Below are 19,426 nucleotides of genomic sequence, written 5' to 3'. Positions count from 1 at the left end.
TTGAGGACAAGCAAGATTTTAAGTTGGGGAGAGTGATAAGTGTCTAATTTCAGTAATATTTCATATTAAAATATAGGCACTTATGAGGATTTATTGCTAATTTACATATAAAATAATCCCTAATTTATGAATTTATACCTTTTTACATTTTTTATGATCTTTATTTGAATAAGAGTATTTTATTCTCAAATTTGGTGTTAATTGCAGATTTCTAAGGAAGATTGGAGATTTGGATTAAAGATGAATGATTTGAGCTAAAAAGATAAAGATAGAAGGTCCCAGAATGGAAAAAGATGCAAAGAAAGATTGGGCCTTTTTTATGTTTTATCATTTAGCCCATTAGCGCGACATAGGAAACAACCTAACCCTAGAAAACTAGGATAAATAGAGGGCTAGAGGCTCAACCTTAGTGTGCCAGATTGAGAGGAAAACACCATAGAGTGAATTGTAACCCAATTGGGAGAATGGAAGGTGATAGAAGTATGCGTGGCTAATTCTACCCTTTGGGATTGGGAGTAATCTGCTCAAACTCTTATGTATTGAGGTGATATTTTATATATTAATATTCAGTTCTTGATTGATTATTGGTATTGTTGTTTTACTTTTAATTTTCCGTGACAAATTGAGAATCTTAAATCTGACCGGGAGGTATTTTTAGGGTTCGGACCTAAACAACAATACTTAACATATTTGAGTGCTAGGAATAGACTTGAAATGTTAATTGCTATTAAACGTCTGAGCTTCGTTCTAAGTTGTTCTTATAAGTATGCGAGGGATCGATAGTTAGGGAACATTCTTAAGGATTTTATATGCGAGGAATCGATATAAATGATTTTTATACGGGCATCAATTTCAATTAAAGAACTTAATATTAACATGCTAATCAAAATACATGAGAGTGAGAGAGATGAAACTTAATCCCAATTTTTCCAATTGAAGCAACTAATTCTTTGTTTGTTTTCTTATTGATCAGTGCCAACATAATCACTTCAAACTCTTTTTTATTGTTCTGTTGTTATATTTAGCGAATATTGTACTCGATAATTCACTGTTCTTTGTGGGATCGATATCCGTCCTTAGGGACAATTATTACTTCTGACAAACGCGGTGCACTTGCCGTAAAAAGTCATCACTTATGCTACAATGTACTAGTTTTATATTGTATGATTTGTATGGTCATGTGGATCTTGTATTACATGTTCTTTCATTTTGCAGAGCTTTCTCGTAAAAATCTGTCACATTATCACTAGAGCTTTGTCTTCATAAAATAAGAGGAGTTTGTTGACCTTGAAGATCAAAGTCACTCCTTTATTTGATGTTTCCAAATTCTACATTGAAGATTCGAAAGCACAATGTGTGTGTGAGTGTGTTTAGGTAGATTTTGATGTATGTTTGTTCATCTCTTTACAATACATTATTATTCAAGTCCACTTTAAGAACCGTTTTAGTTTTTATATCTAATGATTTTTTTCATTGGTTAATTGAGATATTAATCTATTAAAATTACCTCTATTGAAGTATTCTGGACTAAAGTAAGTATTTTCAACTGATATATTTATCGTATCAACATGTTAAAATTACTTAAGCTTTTCTCCTGTTTAAAAAGCTTTTTATTTTAAAATTGCTACTTTTAGTTTAGTAAAATCAATAAGTTATTTTGAAAACTCAATGTGTTTAAAAATTGTTGATTTCTATTGTTAAGTGAAATCAACTTGTTTTTTAGAAAAGTCAATATGTCTCAACTTTGTTTGATTTCTACCGTTAAGTGAAATCAACTTGTTATTTCGAGAAAACAACTTGCTGAAATTTATCTGATTTATTTATTTTATAGCAGAATTGTTTCAATGATTAGACCGATTTTGTTTTTCATAGAAAACTTATAAAAATAGTTTATCTGAATATTACATGTAACGAATTAAAAATCAAAAAGACAAAAAGACTTGTTTTTTAAATCTTGGATAAGTTTTTTGGGATTTTTGGATTATTCTTGTGTTAAAAAGAAGGTGCATTTGTGATTTTACATGTTGGTGTTAACTATTGTTTCTCGTGTGTTTTCCATCTTTTTTCCACATTTTTTGTATGTTGTTAGACAAATTCAAATAGAGTTTTTGTTAATTTGCAATGAGTTGTTTTGGGTTAAAGAACTAGTCATTTGATTGTATAAGTCAGTAACCATGTGTGTTTCTTTAGTGAATTCTCAACTGGTTAGGTTGAGGACTGGATGTAGCTCTTGTGGTAAGAGTGAATCAGTATAAATATTTGTGTGATTATCTTTATCGCTCTTTATTGCTTTAATTCTCATTGTGTCAAATATTCATTGTATTTCAATTGATTGAATAAATATAAAACAAGTTGATATATTTTATATTTGCTTGTTAATCACCTTTATAATCGGTTGAACAAAATAATCAATCAATTGCTTTTATCAGAATTTTTAATCTGACTTTTAGTTTTGCGAAAATATTTTGAAAAACAATTTACCCCCCTCTTATTTTCGGCCTACTATTCTAACATTTAGAACATTACTCAAATCTCATATGTTGCTCCATACTAGCTGATATGAAATTCTATAAGCACAATTCTAAACACAATTACAACATCTTTTGTGTACAGTTAAATCTTTCGTATGATGTTCATATGTACTTTGTTGTTGTGTTCTTCACCCTTGATGTCTTTATACAGACTTCTGAAATATGGACGTTGCAACTTTAGAATTTTTTCAAATCTTCATATAGTCGTTGGACGCTTGATATAGAAACCATTGCTCTGAATGTTCTTCGCGTTTAAGGTTTTTCAAGTTCTTTCTTTATCTTCTTCAAATATGAATGTCGACACTCGAATCTTCATAACTTCAGTATCTTCTCAATCTGCCATATTGCTCTTCCTTCTTTAATGTGCTAAACGCTGGATATGGAAACTTTTGTTCTTGTGAAATCTGCACTTCTTAAATCTTATAAAACATTTCAAAATGTTTCTTTGATCATATTTGATGTGAACGTTGAGGATTGAATCACTTCTGCCATTGGATATTCTCTTTCTGGTTCTCTTCACCATCTTCTATGTGTTAGAAACAAGATAAGAAAATGTTTAATTTTATGTGATCTTCGCATCTTTAAGTTGTATTTGATTTTCAAATACTTTATGAACTCTTTACTTTGAGCTTTGACCAACTCTAGACTTGGATATTTCTACTTAGCATTGTTTATATTCTTTTTTGTGCTAGACGCTCAACTTGAAATGTTCTTATATAAGCTTTTAATGTGTATTGCTAAGTGTTTGTACTTCAAATAATCTTTCTTTTTGAATATTTTCATTCATATATCCTTGATATTGCTTTACTCTTTATTTGCACAAATCTCTCTTGTCAGCTCGATCGTTCTTTTATTAGACACCAAGAAAGAAACTTCTACTTTTGGCTTTATGCGCATCTTTAATTCCATTTGACAATTTATGGGAACAAAATAAGTATCGTTGAACAACTATAATATATGATTTAAATAATGGGTATTACTGATACAATATGTTTGAATATTTGTGAATTATTTAAACTTTTTTCTCCTAGATATTTCACATTTAAACCTCATTTAAATTCTTCATTTAAAAACTTTCCAAGTTAATATTGATTAGAGTGTTCAAGCATAATTATTTTTAACCTGGATATTATCCCATTAATTATATTTTGAAAAACCTTTGATATAGAAATAATTCAAACATTGTTTTTTTGAAATCTTCACATTGTTATACTATTTCTTCAAACCCATTAATTATATTTCAAAAAATCTCTAATATAGAAATAATTCAAACTCTATTTTTTGAAAGCTTCACGACGTTATACTCTTTGTTCAAATCCATTAATCTTATTTTCTAATAATGTTTTTAGTAATTTAGAAATGCCAAATAAAATTTGCAAAATGTAAACGTAGTGTCATAAAACATTATAAGAATGTAAAGATCAAGCAATGATACTTTCCTGTTATCGTGTTCCATTTGACGCTTGGATGATTCTTGTATTATTTGATATGTATAGTTTCCAACGTGCGTCTGATGCTTATGAACTTGTATATCCTCCTTGTGTTGCCCAAAGGGTTTCGTCTGATGTGGCCTTCTAAAGTGTTCATCAAAACTTGAATCGTCTAATGTGATCATTCTCAGTTACATCATCTAAACCTTCATCTAATGTGCTCTTCTTGTGAGTTTCGCCTGATGTATCTTTTGTTTGACGAACACTTTGTCTTATGTGATGTTTTTTCATTTGATGTGCTCTTCTTGTGAGTTTCGCCTGATGTATCCTTTGTTTGACGAGCGTTTTTTCTTATGTGATGTTTTTTCATCTAATTGACCTATTTGGACAATGCTCCTTCTTTTCTATGTTCTCTTTGAATATTGTATTCATTTAAAGAATGAACACAAAGACTGAATTATCTCATGAGCATATATCAATATTTTTGTCAACCAACTTTTCTCTTGTTGTATTGTCTAGTTAGTCTTTGCTCGTTTACTCTTTTTATTTTTATTTTTTGATCTTGTACTGCACATGAGTGAGAATTGTCATATCACAACACACCTTATAGGGTTCATGAGATCGTTTGATGAGAATTGGTGTCTACTGACTCAACATTACTTGCACCTGATTTACGGATTTCAGGTTTAGGGGGCTTATGTACCTTCCTGTATATCCAAGATATACTGAGATGTATCACAACATAATAATATAAAATTTTCCTGATTGTTGTTGTTCTTAACCAAATTAAAATAGTTTCAATGTAGATTGCATAACACAGTGTTAGAATGTCTAACGCCAGAAAGATGATAGTATATATATGGTCAGTTGACCCCAAGTCGTCTTCCAACAAATCCAAGAGTTAATTCAATTAAAACAATGTTCAAAACTTATATGCAAAAAGAAAAATTTAGCAAACATAGTGAATTAAAAAGGGGTTGAGGTTATTTAGAGAGAATGTAAAAGATGACATAAAATGATTAAGAAAGCAAGTTGACTGTCTAGTTCTTTCACCACTAGATCCTTCATTAGTTAACATAAGATTATCATTCATTCAATTTTCAAACAACCTTTAATCAAATTTAATATAACCTAATCAACAAAACAAATGTTTACTGGTAATATGCTTATCTTCTACCTCTAGAATTAAGCAAACAAAAGATTGATTATAATTAAGCAAACCAACCAAGAGTTCCAATTAAAGAAAAGAATTGAATTATCAACAAGTATTAAAAAAACAATTTGATGGAGGTGTGCCTTCATCCGTAGCTTTTCTTTGGTGGAAATGGCGGAAGCATTCATGGAAGAAGATGAGCAAGGAACTCACGTAGAGTTGTGGACTCCTTGAAGGTGCATGTTAGGTGTGGAGAGTGAGTGGTGAGGCCATCTCACTTGGCAAAGATGAAGAATGAAGATTAAAATGTCTATCCTAGAGAGGTAAGAGACAAGGAGCAAAATTGGCACAATATTGGCAGCAATTTGCTCTAGAATAATCTTCCATTACATGAGCCAAGCCCTCTTATTTATAGTGTTTAGAGGGCTGGAAATTCAAATGAAAGTGGAGGGAAATTCAAATGAGTGGAGCCAATTTTCTAATCACAAGGGAAGTGTGACTTGGTTTCTTTCTTTGGCACCTCTTAAATCTACACCTACACCTTTTTTTTTATGTCACATGTAAGGTGTGACTTATCTTTATACATTTGCACCTCTTATATCTATATCTACACCTCCCTTTATGTTCTACTAAAAATTACTCAAAAGTAATTACAAAAAGAGACATCCAATGATGCTTAGTTGGCTCATATCTTCTATGTGTTGGGCTTGAGCTGAAGCTTGAACTTGTAATTGGACTTGGTCTTGGGCTTCTTTTGTCATGGGCTTGGCCTCTGCCATCACAATTCCTTAACAGAAACTAGAATTCAAAAAGATTAGACCCTCTAGTAAAATCTTCGACAAAAAATTTAAGAACAAAATTTTACTAAATAGAAACCTCATAATTCATTGAGAAATTACAAAGGATTTAACTAGAAAGGTTTAGTCTGCTATGACAAAAACAAAAAATAAGAAAAATATTCAAAAGAATATAAAACTAAGTCTAGAGTTTGTTATGTCCTTCTTTCTTCCACAGAGACTTTATTTAAAGGTTTTTTTTCTTCATGGATTTGAGACTTTATTTAAAGGTCTCTTTTCTTCATGGATTTCGGATCTAGATTTCATCCCAAATATTTTTTTTAAATCCTCTTTAATATAATATTTTTTTCAATCCTCTTTAGATATGAGAATTGGATTTTTATTAACTAAGCACATAATAATTGAATTTATTACAAGAGATATTATAGAAGATTTTAAAAAAAATATTATTTTATTTATAACCATAGAAACATGGAAATAACTGAAAATTTTAGTTCTGATTCAATTATTAACAAACTCAAGAATTTGAAGGAATGAAGAACAATCCTTTAAATATATGTGTGATATTTTTATAATTATATATTAAATATATATATATATATATATATTTTAAGTATATTAATTGTTTTAACTGTCACAAAATTATTCATCATGATCCGCCACTCATACTATAATTTGAATATTCGAGAGAAAAAAACTTGTAAATTTTCATTTTGAACATAAGTTCACCACAACCTAGGCATCATTTACTATAGACCCAGACATCATTTATTATCATTAAAATTAAGAATATCCTAAAGTGTAAAGTGTGTAAACAATTGAGATAAAATCATTAAATAAGAACATCTAGCTTTGACAAATTCCTCTACTTTCTTTTATTAAATAATAGCAAACCAATTAAAATAATAACTCGTATTTTTCTTTCATTTCCTTATTCTCTCTTTTTTTCTTATCATATATTTTTTTGAGAAATATCATAATTAAATTACCATACATTAAATATAAATATTATGTTCTTTCCAAAGCTTCAAACTCAATTCATATTTTGTATAGATTAGTTCCTTTTTGTTTGACGAAATAAACAATTGGTATACTTGTCCTTTACTAATAACGTTAATGATTTGGAATTCGAATCTTAGCTGGACATAATTATTGAATTGGTTAACCACCAGAAAGCATGAATAACTTTTTGTATATACAAAGGGGTGGTGGGAACAAGAAAAAAACTTTGACATGTTTTGTATAAAAATATAAGAAAGAGAAAAGGATGAACAGTGCAAAGAGGGTTCCTTGCTTTCAAAGCATTAGACTATAGAAAAAGAAGACGCTATACAAATGAATAAACCAAATAACATAGTATACAAAATGAAAAAAGAATACGGCACAAGTTTGAAGGTCAAATTGAAGCTTCAAATGCCAAGTGGTGGCTGTGAATTGCTGACTGATACATAATTCTGATCACTTTCTTCACCACAAGCAAACTACTCTAGACTTGTAATCTATGTTGTTCTAGTATTTGTTGAATAAGATGCAAGGTATGATGAAAAGTATGCGGATGATCTTCCACTACTTTGCAAACCATGCAACAAAGAAGATTGGAAGGTCTCATGGCCCAGTGGTACTGGTCTGTCAGGTAATTGGGGTATGTCAATGTCACCCTCTAACATCTTAAGGGCCTCAGCAATAGTAGGCCTTAAAGCCACCATTGCATGAGCACACAGAATTCCCACAAGAACAAACCTTTCCATGATCTTCTCTGGCCCCTCTTCTCTTATTGACTGATCAAAAATGTCCTGTGTGTTCCCTGATTTTGCCAGTGTCCATGCCCAATCCGTGATTAAGACAACCGATGAATTCATGGTATCAAGCACTTTTCTTCCACTCATCATCTCAAGAATCACAATGCCAAAACTGTACACATCACTCTTCTCTGTTAGTTGCCCATAAAGAGCATACTCTGGTGCCAAATAACCATATGTGCCAGCAACCCTTGTAGTGAGATGAGACTGGCCATCATTCCCTTGCTTGGCCAACCCGAAATCTGAAACTTTGGCTTTCATTTTTGAATCCAAAAGTATGTTGGTAGCCTTTATGTCACGGTGATAAATTGGGGGTTTGATCTCATAATGCAAATAAGCAAGCCCCTTAGCCACATCAAGGATTATGTTCTTCCTTTGTGGCCATGTTAGCCTATTAGCCCCAGCAACTGACAATTGGTAACTCAGGCTTCCATTAGTCATGAAATCATAAACCAGAAACCTCCTCTTACCTTTCAAACTATCACTAGAAATGCAACAACCCCGAAGAGCAAGAAGATTCCTGTGCTTTATTTTGCTTATGATCTCCACTTCATAGCAGAAATCTTCATCCCCTTTCGTCTCCAAATCAAAAATTTCCTTCACCGCAACCACAGTGCCGTCTGAAAGAGTCCCTTTGTACACAACCCCATCACCACCTTGACCAAGCATATTCCTCTGAGAAAATTTATTAGTCGCTCGCTCAAGCTCCGATATGTGAAACCATTTGGCACCAGTATTAGGCAAAACACTGTTCCTCACACCGTTTTCAACCGACCTGTGATACCTATCTTCCTTCCTTCTCTTATCCCACTTCCTGTATATCACAATCAACACAAACCCCAGCACAACACCAGTAACAGCACCCACCAACCCAAAAACAATTTTCAGCACTTCTTTTTTATTCGATGACCCTTTTACAGACAGCGGCATGCCTAGTACGCAACCAGCTGTGCCCAAATTTGTTGGACCAAACTGGTTAACTATAGCTGAGGCATACAAAACTGTGAAGTAAAAGCACTTTGTGGCATTTGGGTCCAAACTATTGAGTTGGGAAGTCACTTTGAGGCCAGCATCAGTACAAATGCTGCAACGAGTTTGATCACTCAGGTCCCCATTACAAGAAGTGTCTAAAGGGCTAATCATGCCCACTTTTTGCTTCCAATCATCGATAGTTATAATTCCTGCGCAAGTTGAAGTGTTAGTAACAAACTCGGAAGCTCTAGGAAAACAATGAGGGACCAAAGAGGAGTTAATTGACAAGGCTGAGAGTTTGGTCTGGAAATTGGATAAGCAAAGGGAGGAAGTGTTTTCATCCGGAAGTTGAAACAAGGAAGTGTCTTTGAGGTGTTGGGACATCCCCAGGCCAATTACACTGAGCAGAGCTTGGCAACAGTGCTCCTTATCAACAGGGTCTCTGCAGGATGAAGTATCCCATGGAAAGGTCTCAACATAGCTGAGATCCATGGGACATGTGGTAGATGCAGCACCAGCTATAGAAACAGTGAAGATGAAAATTAGGAGAGAAAGGAGAACTCCTTGCTTATCCATTTTCAGGTGCAGACACAAACTTGAAACATTTGATTTTGTGACCATTGGACTTTTATAATTGCAAGTTTTACTAGTCAACCCTGGCTTGCGGTGGTCCAAAAGCACGTTTAGAATAGATGCATAGTAAAACTAAAATAAAAGATTGATTTTGAAGTCATTTTCAAAGTTCAGAAACAAACAGGGTTTGGTGTGTTTTTTTATGCTGACGGAGGTCAAATTGTTACTACCATTTTGAACTCACAAGTTTTTGGTTTTGGTTTCTGGACAAAGACATCTGCGGTTTCTTTCTTGTTTCCTTAGTCCCATAAGCAAGCTTTTTTAAATTATTATATATTAAGATATTTTTTTAATGTTAATTATAATATATTAAGATGTTAAATAAATAAAAAATGACAGCTGTGTTTATATTACTAAAAATTAAATTCCATAACTCGATACAAAATAGTCAACACATAAGTTCAACGACATCTAACCACACGAAAAAGATTGTTGTCATCCAGGGGGCGGCGGCATCCCAAACAAAATTATATCCATATACATATACTAAAAGTTATTTACATTTTTAATTTCATTCATAAATTTATATTATTTTAGAAAATATTTCTCAATTGGTAACAACTTAATTCGTGAAAGAGAGTATACAAAATTTGTTGTCAATAAAAGAGTATAAAAATGTCCTATTTAGTAATTTACTTATCTATTATCGAACGAAGTTGGAATTAAGAGAATAATTATCCTCCTTCTCGATCGATCGTTCTACTCTTTCCTTCTTCCTCTCAAATGAACTCCTGCACCTCTCACTTCTCCACTCCTTGCCTACATGAACTCCCAACTCATATGGTACCTGCAAAAGACATTTTGACGCTCAAGTAAGACTTCGACACTCAGCACTCAGTGTAATTAGTACTAGATGATGACGTACCTGATTCTTGGAATTTGTGTCAATTTTATATAATTATCATGGGTCATTTGTTATTGGGCCCAATTAAGGATTTAATTTATGAATAAGAATGTACTACTTAATGTTTGATCTTTGATTAGTCTCGTTAATCCTCTGATTGGGTGTAATGGTTTCGGTAGGTCTTGACCGGGTACTGGGCTTCGAATCCCGGTAAACTTGCCCCCCAAGCTCGAGGACATTGAATCCAAAGAGTCTTTGTGACGGTTGAGCTTTCCGAGGCGAGATGTCACGTTGGCGGCGCCGAATGTGTGACGTGACGTGTAATGATTACCTAGGGTTTTTTTGCGCCTTTTGATGTGAGCTATTGGATCAAGAGAGATCTAACGATTGAGATGAAAGAGACATTCGCTCTTCCTCTCTCCTCGAAGGCTATAAATAGTGGTCCCCCATTGTTCCGTCTCACTACTCCTTTGCTCTGACTTCCGAACCCCAATAATTCAGGCAAGGTGTTTCTCATTCGTTCCGAGAGGTTAGTCATGTTTTCCCTTATGATGCAGACTTGAGAGATAGAGCATTTCTTGACCAAGCCCAACCTTCCATAAGGATGACCTGGAGCATGACACAGGATTTAGGTCTAGGTCAAGACCATCCACTAGCCACTGCTTCAGAGCCTATCATTCCTCAGAGGATCAACAGGAGTAGACCCCTTGTGATGGGAGCTGAGCACCAGCTAGTTCCTTTATTTGTAATTTCAATAGATTAGGTTCACATAGCATAAATGGGAGTGTACTTAACAAATTGAGCTTGTGTCAAACCCATTTTTGCAAGACAATGCACCTAGGTTTAGGAAGGTTGACCTACCTTCTAGAAACTAGGTTAGTAGGGGCGACATTGACCTTAGTCAAACCCTATCGCCCATCCCTCTCCCTTCTCCTCTCTCCTCTCTTGCTTGCCCACCAAGGTACCCCTTCCCTATAAATAGGGTGTCTTGTCTCATGTATTGACACATTGAATTTGAATATAGTAAAGAAACTTTGCATGAGTGTTTTTGTGAGACTTGTGAGTTCTTATAGTGGGTCTTATCTTGAGTGTGTGAGCACTTCAAGTGGCGGCTCTTTCACCACTCATCTTGGAGTACCTCCTTCTCCAAGTGGTGTGACATCCCTTCTTCTTCCATAAGCTTTCTTCATCCCTTCCTCTTTTTATCTTCTTTTTGCGCCATCCATTCCATTCCTCTTTATGATAGCATGTTTGTCTTTTAATTTTGGTTATCACTTGTCTTTGTGACGGTTGAGCTTTCCGAGGCGAGATGTCACGTTGGCGGCGCCGAATGTGTGACGTGACGTGTAATGATTACCTAGGGTTTTTTTGCGCCTTTTGATGTGAGCTATTGGATCAAGAGAGATCTAACGATTGAGATGAAAGAGACATTCGCTCTTCCTCTCTCCTCGAAGGCTATAAATAGTGGTCCCCCATTGTTCCGTCTCACTACTCCTTTGCTCTGACTTCCGAACCCCAATAATTCAGGCAAGGTGTTTCTCATTCGTTCCGAGAGGTTAGTCATGTTTTCCCTTATGATGCAGACTTGAGAGATAGAGCATTTCTTGACCAAGCCCAACCTTCCATAAGGATGACCTGGAGCATGACACAGGATTTAGGTCTAGGTCAAGACCATCCACTAGCCACTGCTTCAGAGCCTATCATTCCTCAGAGGATCAACAGGAGTAGACCCCTTGTGATGGGAGCTGAGCACCAGCTAGTTCCTTTATTTGTAATTTCAATAGATTAGGTTCACATAGCATAAATGGGAGTGTACTTAACAAATTGAGCTTGTGTCAAACCCATTTTTGCAAGACAATGCACCTAGGTTTAGGAAGGTTGACCTACCTTCTAGAAACTAGGTTAGTAGGGGCGACATTGACCTTAGTCAAACCCTATCGCCCATCCCTCTCCCTTCTCCTCTCTCCTCTCTTGCTTGCCCACCAAGGTACCCCTTCCCTATAAATAGGGTGTCTTGTCTCATGTATTGACACATTGAATTTGAATATAGTAAAGAAACTTTGCATGAGTGTTTTTGTGAGACTTGTGAGTTCTTATAGTGGGTCTTATCTTGAGTGTGTGAGCACTTCAAGTGGCGGCTCTTTCACCACTCATCTTGGAGTACCTCCTTCTCCAAGTGGTGTGACATCCCTTCTTCTTCCATAAGCTTTCTTCATCCCTTCCTCTTTTTATCTTCTTTTTGCGCCATCCATTCCATTCCTCTTTATGATAGCATGTTTGTCTTTTAATTTTGGTTATCACTTGTCTTTGTGACGGTTGAGCTTTCCGAGGCGAGATGTCACGTTGGCGGCGCCGAATGTGTGACGTGACGTGTAATGATTACCTAGGGTTTTTTTGCGCCTTTTGATGTGAGCTATTGGATCAAGAGAGATCTAACGATTGAGATGAAAGAGACATTCGCTCTTCCTCTCTCCTCGAAGGCTATAAATAGTGGTCCCCCATTGTTCCGTCTCACTACTCCTTTGCTCTGACTTCCGAACCCCAATAATTCAGGCAAGGTGTTTCTCATTCGTTCCGAGAGGTTAGTCATGTTTTCCCTTATGATGCAGACTTGAGAGATAGAGCATTTCTTGACCAAGCCCAACCTTCCATAAGGATGACCTGGAGCATGACACAGGATTTAGGTCTAGGTCAAGACCATCCACTAGCCACTGCTTCAGAGCCTATCATTCCTCAGAGGATCAACAGGAGTAGACCCCTTGTGATGGGAGCTGAGCACCAGCTAGTTCCTTTATTTGTAATTTCAATAGATTAGGTTCACATAGCATAAATGGGAGTGTACTTAACAAATTGAGCTTGTGTCAAACCCATTTTTGCAAGACAATGCACCTAGGTTTAGGAAGGTTGACCTACCTTCTAGAAACTAGGTTAGTAGGGGCGACATTGACCTTAGTCAAACCCTATCGCCCATCCCTCTCCCTTCTCCTCTCTCCTCTCTTGCTTGCCCACCAAGGTACCCCTTCCCTATAAATAGGGTGTCTTGTCTCATGTATTGACACATTGAATTTGAATATAGTAAAGAAACTTTGCATGAGTGTTTTTGTGAGACTTGTGAGTTCTTATAGTGGGTCTTATCTTGAGTGTGTGAGCACTTCAAGTGGCGGCTCTTTCACCACTCATCTTGGAGTACCTCCTTCTCCAAGTGGTGTGACATCCCTTCTTCTTCCATAAGCTTTCTTCATCCCTTCCTCTTTTTATCTTCTTTTTGCGCCATCCATTCCATTCCTCTTTATGATAGCATGTTTGTCTTTTAATTTTGGTTATCACTTGTCTTTGTGACGGTTGAGCTTTCCGAGGCGAGATGTCACGTTGGCGGCGCCGAATGTGTGACGTGACGTGTAATGATTACCTAGGGTTTTTTTGCGCCTTTTGATGTGAGCTATTGGATCAAGAGAGATCTAACGATTGAGATGAAAGAGACATTCGCTCTTCCTCTCTCCTCGAAGGCTATAAATAGTGGTCCCCCATTGTTCCGTCTCACTACTCCTTTGCTCTGACTTCCGAACCCCAATAATTCAGGCAAGGTGTTTCTCATTCGTTCCGAGAGGTTAGTCATGTTTTCCCTTATGATGCAGACTTGAGAGATAGAGCATTTCTTGACCAAGCCCAACCTTCCATAAGGATGACCTGGAGCATGACACAGGATTTAGGTCTAGGTCAAGACCATCCACTAGCCACTGCTTCAGAGCCTATCATTCCTCAGAGGATCAACAGGAGTAGACCCCTTGTGATGGGAGCTGAGCACCAGCTAGTTCCTTTATTTGTAATTTCAATAGATTAGGTTCACATAGCATAAATGGGAGTGTACTTAACAAATTGAGCTTGTGTCAAACCCATTTTTGCAAGACAATGCACCTAGGTTTAGGAAGGTTGACCTACCTTCTAGAAACTAGGTTAGTAGGGGCGACATTGACCTTAGTCAAACCCTATCGCCCATCCCTCTCCCTTCTCCTCTCTCCTCTCTTGCTTGCCCACCAAGGTACCCCTTCCCTATAAATAGGGTGTCTTGTCTCATGTATTGACACATTGAATTTGAATATAGTAAAGAAACTTTGCATGAGTGTTTTTGTGAGACTTGTGAGTTCTTATAGTGGGTCTTATCTTGAGTGTGTGAGCACTTCAAGTGGCGGCTCTTTCACCACTCATCTTGGAGTACCTCCTTCTCCAAGTGGTGTGACATCCCTTCTTCTTCCATAAGCTTTCTTCATCCCTTCCTCTTTTTATCTTCTTTTTGCGCCATCCATTCCATTCCTCTTTATGATAGCATGTTTGTCTTTTAATTTTGGTTATCACTTGTCTTTGTGACGGTTGAGCTTTCCGAGGCGAGATGTCACGTTGGCGGCGCCGAATGTGTGACGTGACGTGTAATGATTACCTAGGGTTTTTTTGCGCCTTTTGATGTGAGCTATTGGATCAAGAGAGATCTAACGATTGAGATGAAAGAGACATTCGCTCTTCCTCTCTCCTCGAAGGCTATAAATAGTGGTCCCCCATTGTTCCGTCTCACTACTCCTTTGCTCTGACTTCCGAACCCCAATAATTCAGGCAAGGTGTTTCTCATTCGTTCCGAGAGGTTAGTCATGTTTTCCCTTATGATGCAGACTTGAGAGATAGAGCATTTCTTGACCAAGCCCAACCTTCCATAAGGATGACCTGGAGCATGACACAGGATTTAGGTCTAGGTCAAGACCATCCACTAGCCACTGCTTCAGAGCCTATCATTCCTCAGAGGATCAACAGGAGTAGACCCCTTGTGATGGGAGCTGAGCACCAGCTAGTTCCTTTATTTGTAATTTCAATAGATTAGGTTCACATAGCATAAATGGGAGTGTACTTAACAAATTGAGCTTGTGTCAAACCCATTTTTGCAAGACAATGCACCTAGGTTTAGGAAGGTTGACCTACCTTCTAGAAACTAGGTTAGTAGGGGCGACATTGACCTTAGTCAAACCCTATCGCCCATCCCTCTCCCTTCTCCTCTCTCCTCTCTTGCTTGCCCACCAAGGTACCCCTTCCCTATAAATAGGGTGTCTTGTCTCATGTATTGACACATTGAATTTGAATATAGTAAAGAAACTTTGCATGAGTGTTTTTGTGAGACTTGTGAGTTCTTATAGTGGGTCTTATCTTGAGTGTGTGAGCACTTCAAGTGGCGGCTCTTTCACCACTCATCTTGGAGTACCTCCTTCTCCAAGTGGTGTGACATCCCTTCTTCTTCCATAAGCTTTCTTCATCCCTTCCTCTTTTTATCTTCTTTTTGCGCCATCCATTCCATTCCTCTTTATGATAGCATGTTTGTCTTTTAATTTTGGTTATCACTTGTCTTTGTGACGGTTGAGCTTTCCGAGGCGAGATGTCACGTTGGCGGCGCCGAATGTGTGACGTGACGTGTAATGATTACCTAGGGTTTTTTTGCGCCTTTTGATGTGAGCTATTGGATCAAGAGAGATCTAACGATTGAGATGAAAGAGACATTCGCTCTTCCTCTCTCCTCGAAGGCTATAAATAGTGGTCCCCCATTGTTCCGTCTCACTACTCCTTTGCTCTGACTTCCGAACCCCAATAATTCAGGCAAGGTGTTTCTCATTCGTTCCGAGAGGTTAGTCATGTTTTCCCTTATGATGCAGACTTGAGAGATAGAGCATTTCTTGACCAAGCCCAACCTTCCATAAGGATGACCTGGAGCATGACACAGGATTTAGGTCTAGGTCAAGACCATCCACTAGCCACTGCTTCAGAGCCTATCATTCCTCAGAGGATCAACAGGAGTAGACCCCTTGTGATGGGAGCTGAGCACCAGCTAGTTCCTTTATTTGTAATTTCAATAGATTAGGTTCACATAGCATAAATGGGAGTGTACTTAACAAATTGAGCTTGTGTCAAACCCATTTTTGCAAGACAATGCACCTAGGTTTAGGAAGGTTGACCTACCTTCTAGAAACTAGGTTAGTAGGGGCGACATTGACCTTAGTCAAACCCTATCGCCCATCCCTCTCCCTTCTCCTCTCTCCTCTCTTGCTTGCCCACCAAGGTACCCCTTCCCTATAAATAGGGTGTCTTGTCTCATGTATTGACACATTGAATTTGAATATAGTAAAGAAACTTTGCATGAGTGTTTTTGTGAGACTTGTGAGTTCTTATAGTGGGTCTTATCTTGAGTGTGTGAGCACTTCAAGTGGCGGCTCTTTCACCACTCATCTTGGAGTACCTCCTTCTCCAAGTGGTGTGACATCCCTTCTTCTTCCATAAGCTTTCTTCATCCCTTCCTCTTTTTATCTTCTTTTTGCGCCATCCATTCCATTCCTCTTTATGATAGCATGTTTGTCTTTTAATTTTGGTTATCACTTGTCTTTGTGACGGTTGAGCTTTCCGAGGCGAGATGTCACGTTGGCGGCGCCGAATGTGTGACGTGACGTGTAATGATTACCTAGGGTTTTTTTGCGCCTTTTGATGTGAGCTATTGGATCAAGAGAGATCTAACGATTGAGATGAAAGAGACATTCGCTCTTCCTCTCTCCTCGAAGGCTATAAATAGTGGTCCCCCATTGTTCCGTCTCACTACTCCTTTGCTCTGACTTCCGAACCCCAATAATTCAGGCAAGGTGTTTCTCATTCGTTCCGAGAGGTTAGTCATGTTTTCCCTTATGATGCAGACTTGAGAGATAGAGCATTTCTTGACCAAGCCCAACCTTCCATAAGGATGACCTGGAGCATGACACAGGATTTAGGTCTAGGTCAAGACCATCCACTAGCCACTGCTTCAGAGCCTATCATTCCTCAGAGGATCAACAGGAGTAGACCCCTTGTGATGGGAGCTGAGCACCAGCTAGTTCCTTTATTTGTAATTTCAATAGATTAGGTTCACATAGCATAAATGGGAGTGTACTTAACAAATTGAGCTTGTGTCAAACCCATTTTTGCAAGACAATGCACCTAGGTTTAGGAAGGTTGACCTACCTTCTAGAAACTAGGTTAGTAGGGGCGACATTGACCTTAGTCAAACCCTATCGCCCATCCCTCTCCCTTCTCCTCTCTCCTCTCTTGCTTGCCCACCAAGGTACCCCTTCCCTATAAATAGGGTGTCTTGTCTCATGTATTGACACATTGAATTTGAATATAGTAAAGAAACTTTGCATGAGTGTTTTTGTGAGACTTGTGAGTTCTTATAGTGGGTCTTATCTTGAGTGTGTGAGCACTTCAAGTGGCGGCTCTTTCACCACTCATCTTGGAGTACCTCCTTCTCCAAGTGGTGTGACATCCCTTCTTCTTCCATAAGCTTTCTTCATCCCTTCCTCTTTTTATCTTCTTTTTGCGCCATCCATTCCATTCCTCTTTATGATAGCATGTTTGTCTTTTAATTTTGGTTATCACTTGTCTTTGTGACGGTTGAGCTTTCCGAGGCGAGATGTCACGTTGGCGGCGCCGAATGTGTGACGTGACGTGTAATGATTACCTAGGGTTTTTTTGCGCCTTTTGATGTGAGCTATTGGATCAAGAGAGATCTAACGATTGAGATGAAAGAGACATTCGCTCTTCCTCTCTCCTCGAAGGCTATAAATAGTGGTCCCCCATTGTTCCGTCTCACTACTCCTTTGCTCTGACTTCCGAACCCCAATAATTCAGGCAAGGTGTTTCTCATTCGTTCCGAGAGGTTAGTCATGTTTTCCCTTATGATGCAGACTTGAGAGATAGAGCATTTCTTGACCAAGCCCAACCTTCCATAAGGATGACCTGGAGCATGACACAGGATTTAGGTCTAGGTCAAGACCATCCACTAGCCACTGCTTCAGAGCCTATCATTCCTCAGAGGATCAACAGGAGTAGACCCCTTGTGATGGGAGCTGAGCACCAGCTAGTTCCTTTATTTGTAATTTCAATAGATTAGGTTCACATAGCATAAATGGGAGTGTACTTAACAAATTGAGCTTGTGTCAAACCCATTTTTGCAAGACAATGCACCTAGGTTTAGGAAGGTTGACCTACCTTCTAGAAACTAGGTTAGTAGGGGCGACATTGACCTTAGTCAAACCCTATCGCCCATCCCTCTCCCTTCTCCTCTCTCCTCTCTTGCTTGCCCACCAAGGTACCCCTTCCCTATAAATAGGGTGTCTTGTCTCATGTATTGACACATTGAATTTGAATATAGTAAAGAAACTTTGCATGAGTGTTTTTGTGAGACTTGTGAGTTCTTATAGTGGGTCTTATCTTGAGTGTGTGAGCACTTCAAGTGGCGGCTCTTTCACCACTCATCTTGGAGTACCTCCTTCTCCAAGTGGTGTGACATCCCTTCTTCTTCCATAAGCTTTCTTCATCCCTTCCTCTTTTTATCTTCTTTTTGCGCCATCCATTCCATTCCTCTTTATGATAGCATGTTTGTCTTTTAATTTTGGTTATCACTTGTCTTTCTTCATCTTATGTTCTTTCCATTTCCGCAATTTACCTTCATCATCATAATCACCATATTGTATTTTTTTCTTTGCCCTCTAGAAGTGAACCTTCACACTTACTTAACCACTTGGTTAAGTTCGTGTCCAATGGGAATCTTTCTTGGGTTCCCACCTTAAATTGTTAATCACATAAACTTAAACAAAATAGTAACATCTAAAATGTGCCAATCTAAAATCAACTCACATCACCTTAGCTCTAAGTCTTCGTCTTCTTCTTCATCTCTTTCCTCGTCTTCCTCTTCTCTCGATTCCTCCACGTCTGAGCCTTTGTCAGTCAAAGTGATTCAAACGTTTCCCCCATGGAGACTTCGGTAAGAGTCAATGATGAATTTTTACGACAATAGCACAGCATTGTCAGAAGTAATAATGTGTCCCTGAGGATGGATATCGAACCCACAAGGAATAGTTGAATAATAAGTAAAATATTCGCTAAATATAAAACAAAATAATAAAAGTATGTTGAAAGTTGTTGTGATGGCAATGATTAATCAGAAAACAAGTCAAAGAATTTGTCAAGTTGGAAAAATAGGGATTGGCTTTCATCTTTCTCACTCTTTTGTATTTTGATTAGCATGATAATATTGTTCCCTTTGATTGATATTGATGCCCGTATAAAAATCATTTATATTGATTCCTCGCATATAAAATTATTAAGGTGCTTCCTAAACATCGATTCCTCGTATATTTATAAAAACAACTTATCATTTAAGATTAGACGTCTAATAACAATTAACATTTCAAGTCTATTCCTAGCACTCAA

At 37.5% G+C, this 19,426-nt stretch overlaps 1 protein-coding gene across 1 annotated transcript; it reads right to left on the bottom strand.

The window, feature by feature from the left end:
- Positions 1-7,120: 7,120 nt before the first annotated feature.
- LOC137813511 (probable receptor-like protein kinase At1g11050) lies at positions 7,121-9,351 on the bottom strand. The gene has a single exon (XM_068615822.1). It carries the CDS (start codon positions 9,301-9,303, stop codon positions 7,411-7,413), a length of 1,893 nt encoding a protein of 630 aa, XP_068471923.1. The 5' UTR covers positions 9,304-9,351; the 3' UTR covers positions 7,121-7,410.
- Between the last annotated feature and the right edge of the window lie 10,075 nt (positions 9,352-19,426).

This window comes from Phaseolus vulgaris, chromosome 1 (genome assembly GCF_000499845.2).
Source record: "Phaseolus vulgaris cultivar G19833 chromosome 1, P. vulgaris v2.0, whole genome shotgun sequence".
In the NCBI taxonomy this organism is placed as follows: domain Eukaryota; kingdom Viridiplantae; phylum Streptophyta; class Magnoliopsida; order Fabales; family Fabaceae; genus Phaseolus; species Phaseolus vulgaris.
Note: the sequence above shows the minus strand (reverse complement) of the source record. Positions and strands in the feature narration are given on the sequence as shown.

Coding starts and splice junctions, on each gene's coding strand:
- LOC137813511 (XM_068615822.1), bottom strand. CDS start 9,303: ATGGTCACAAAATCAAATGTTTCAAGTTTGTGTCTGCACCTGAAAATG.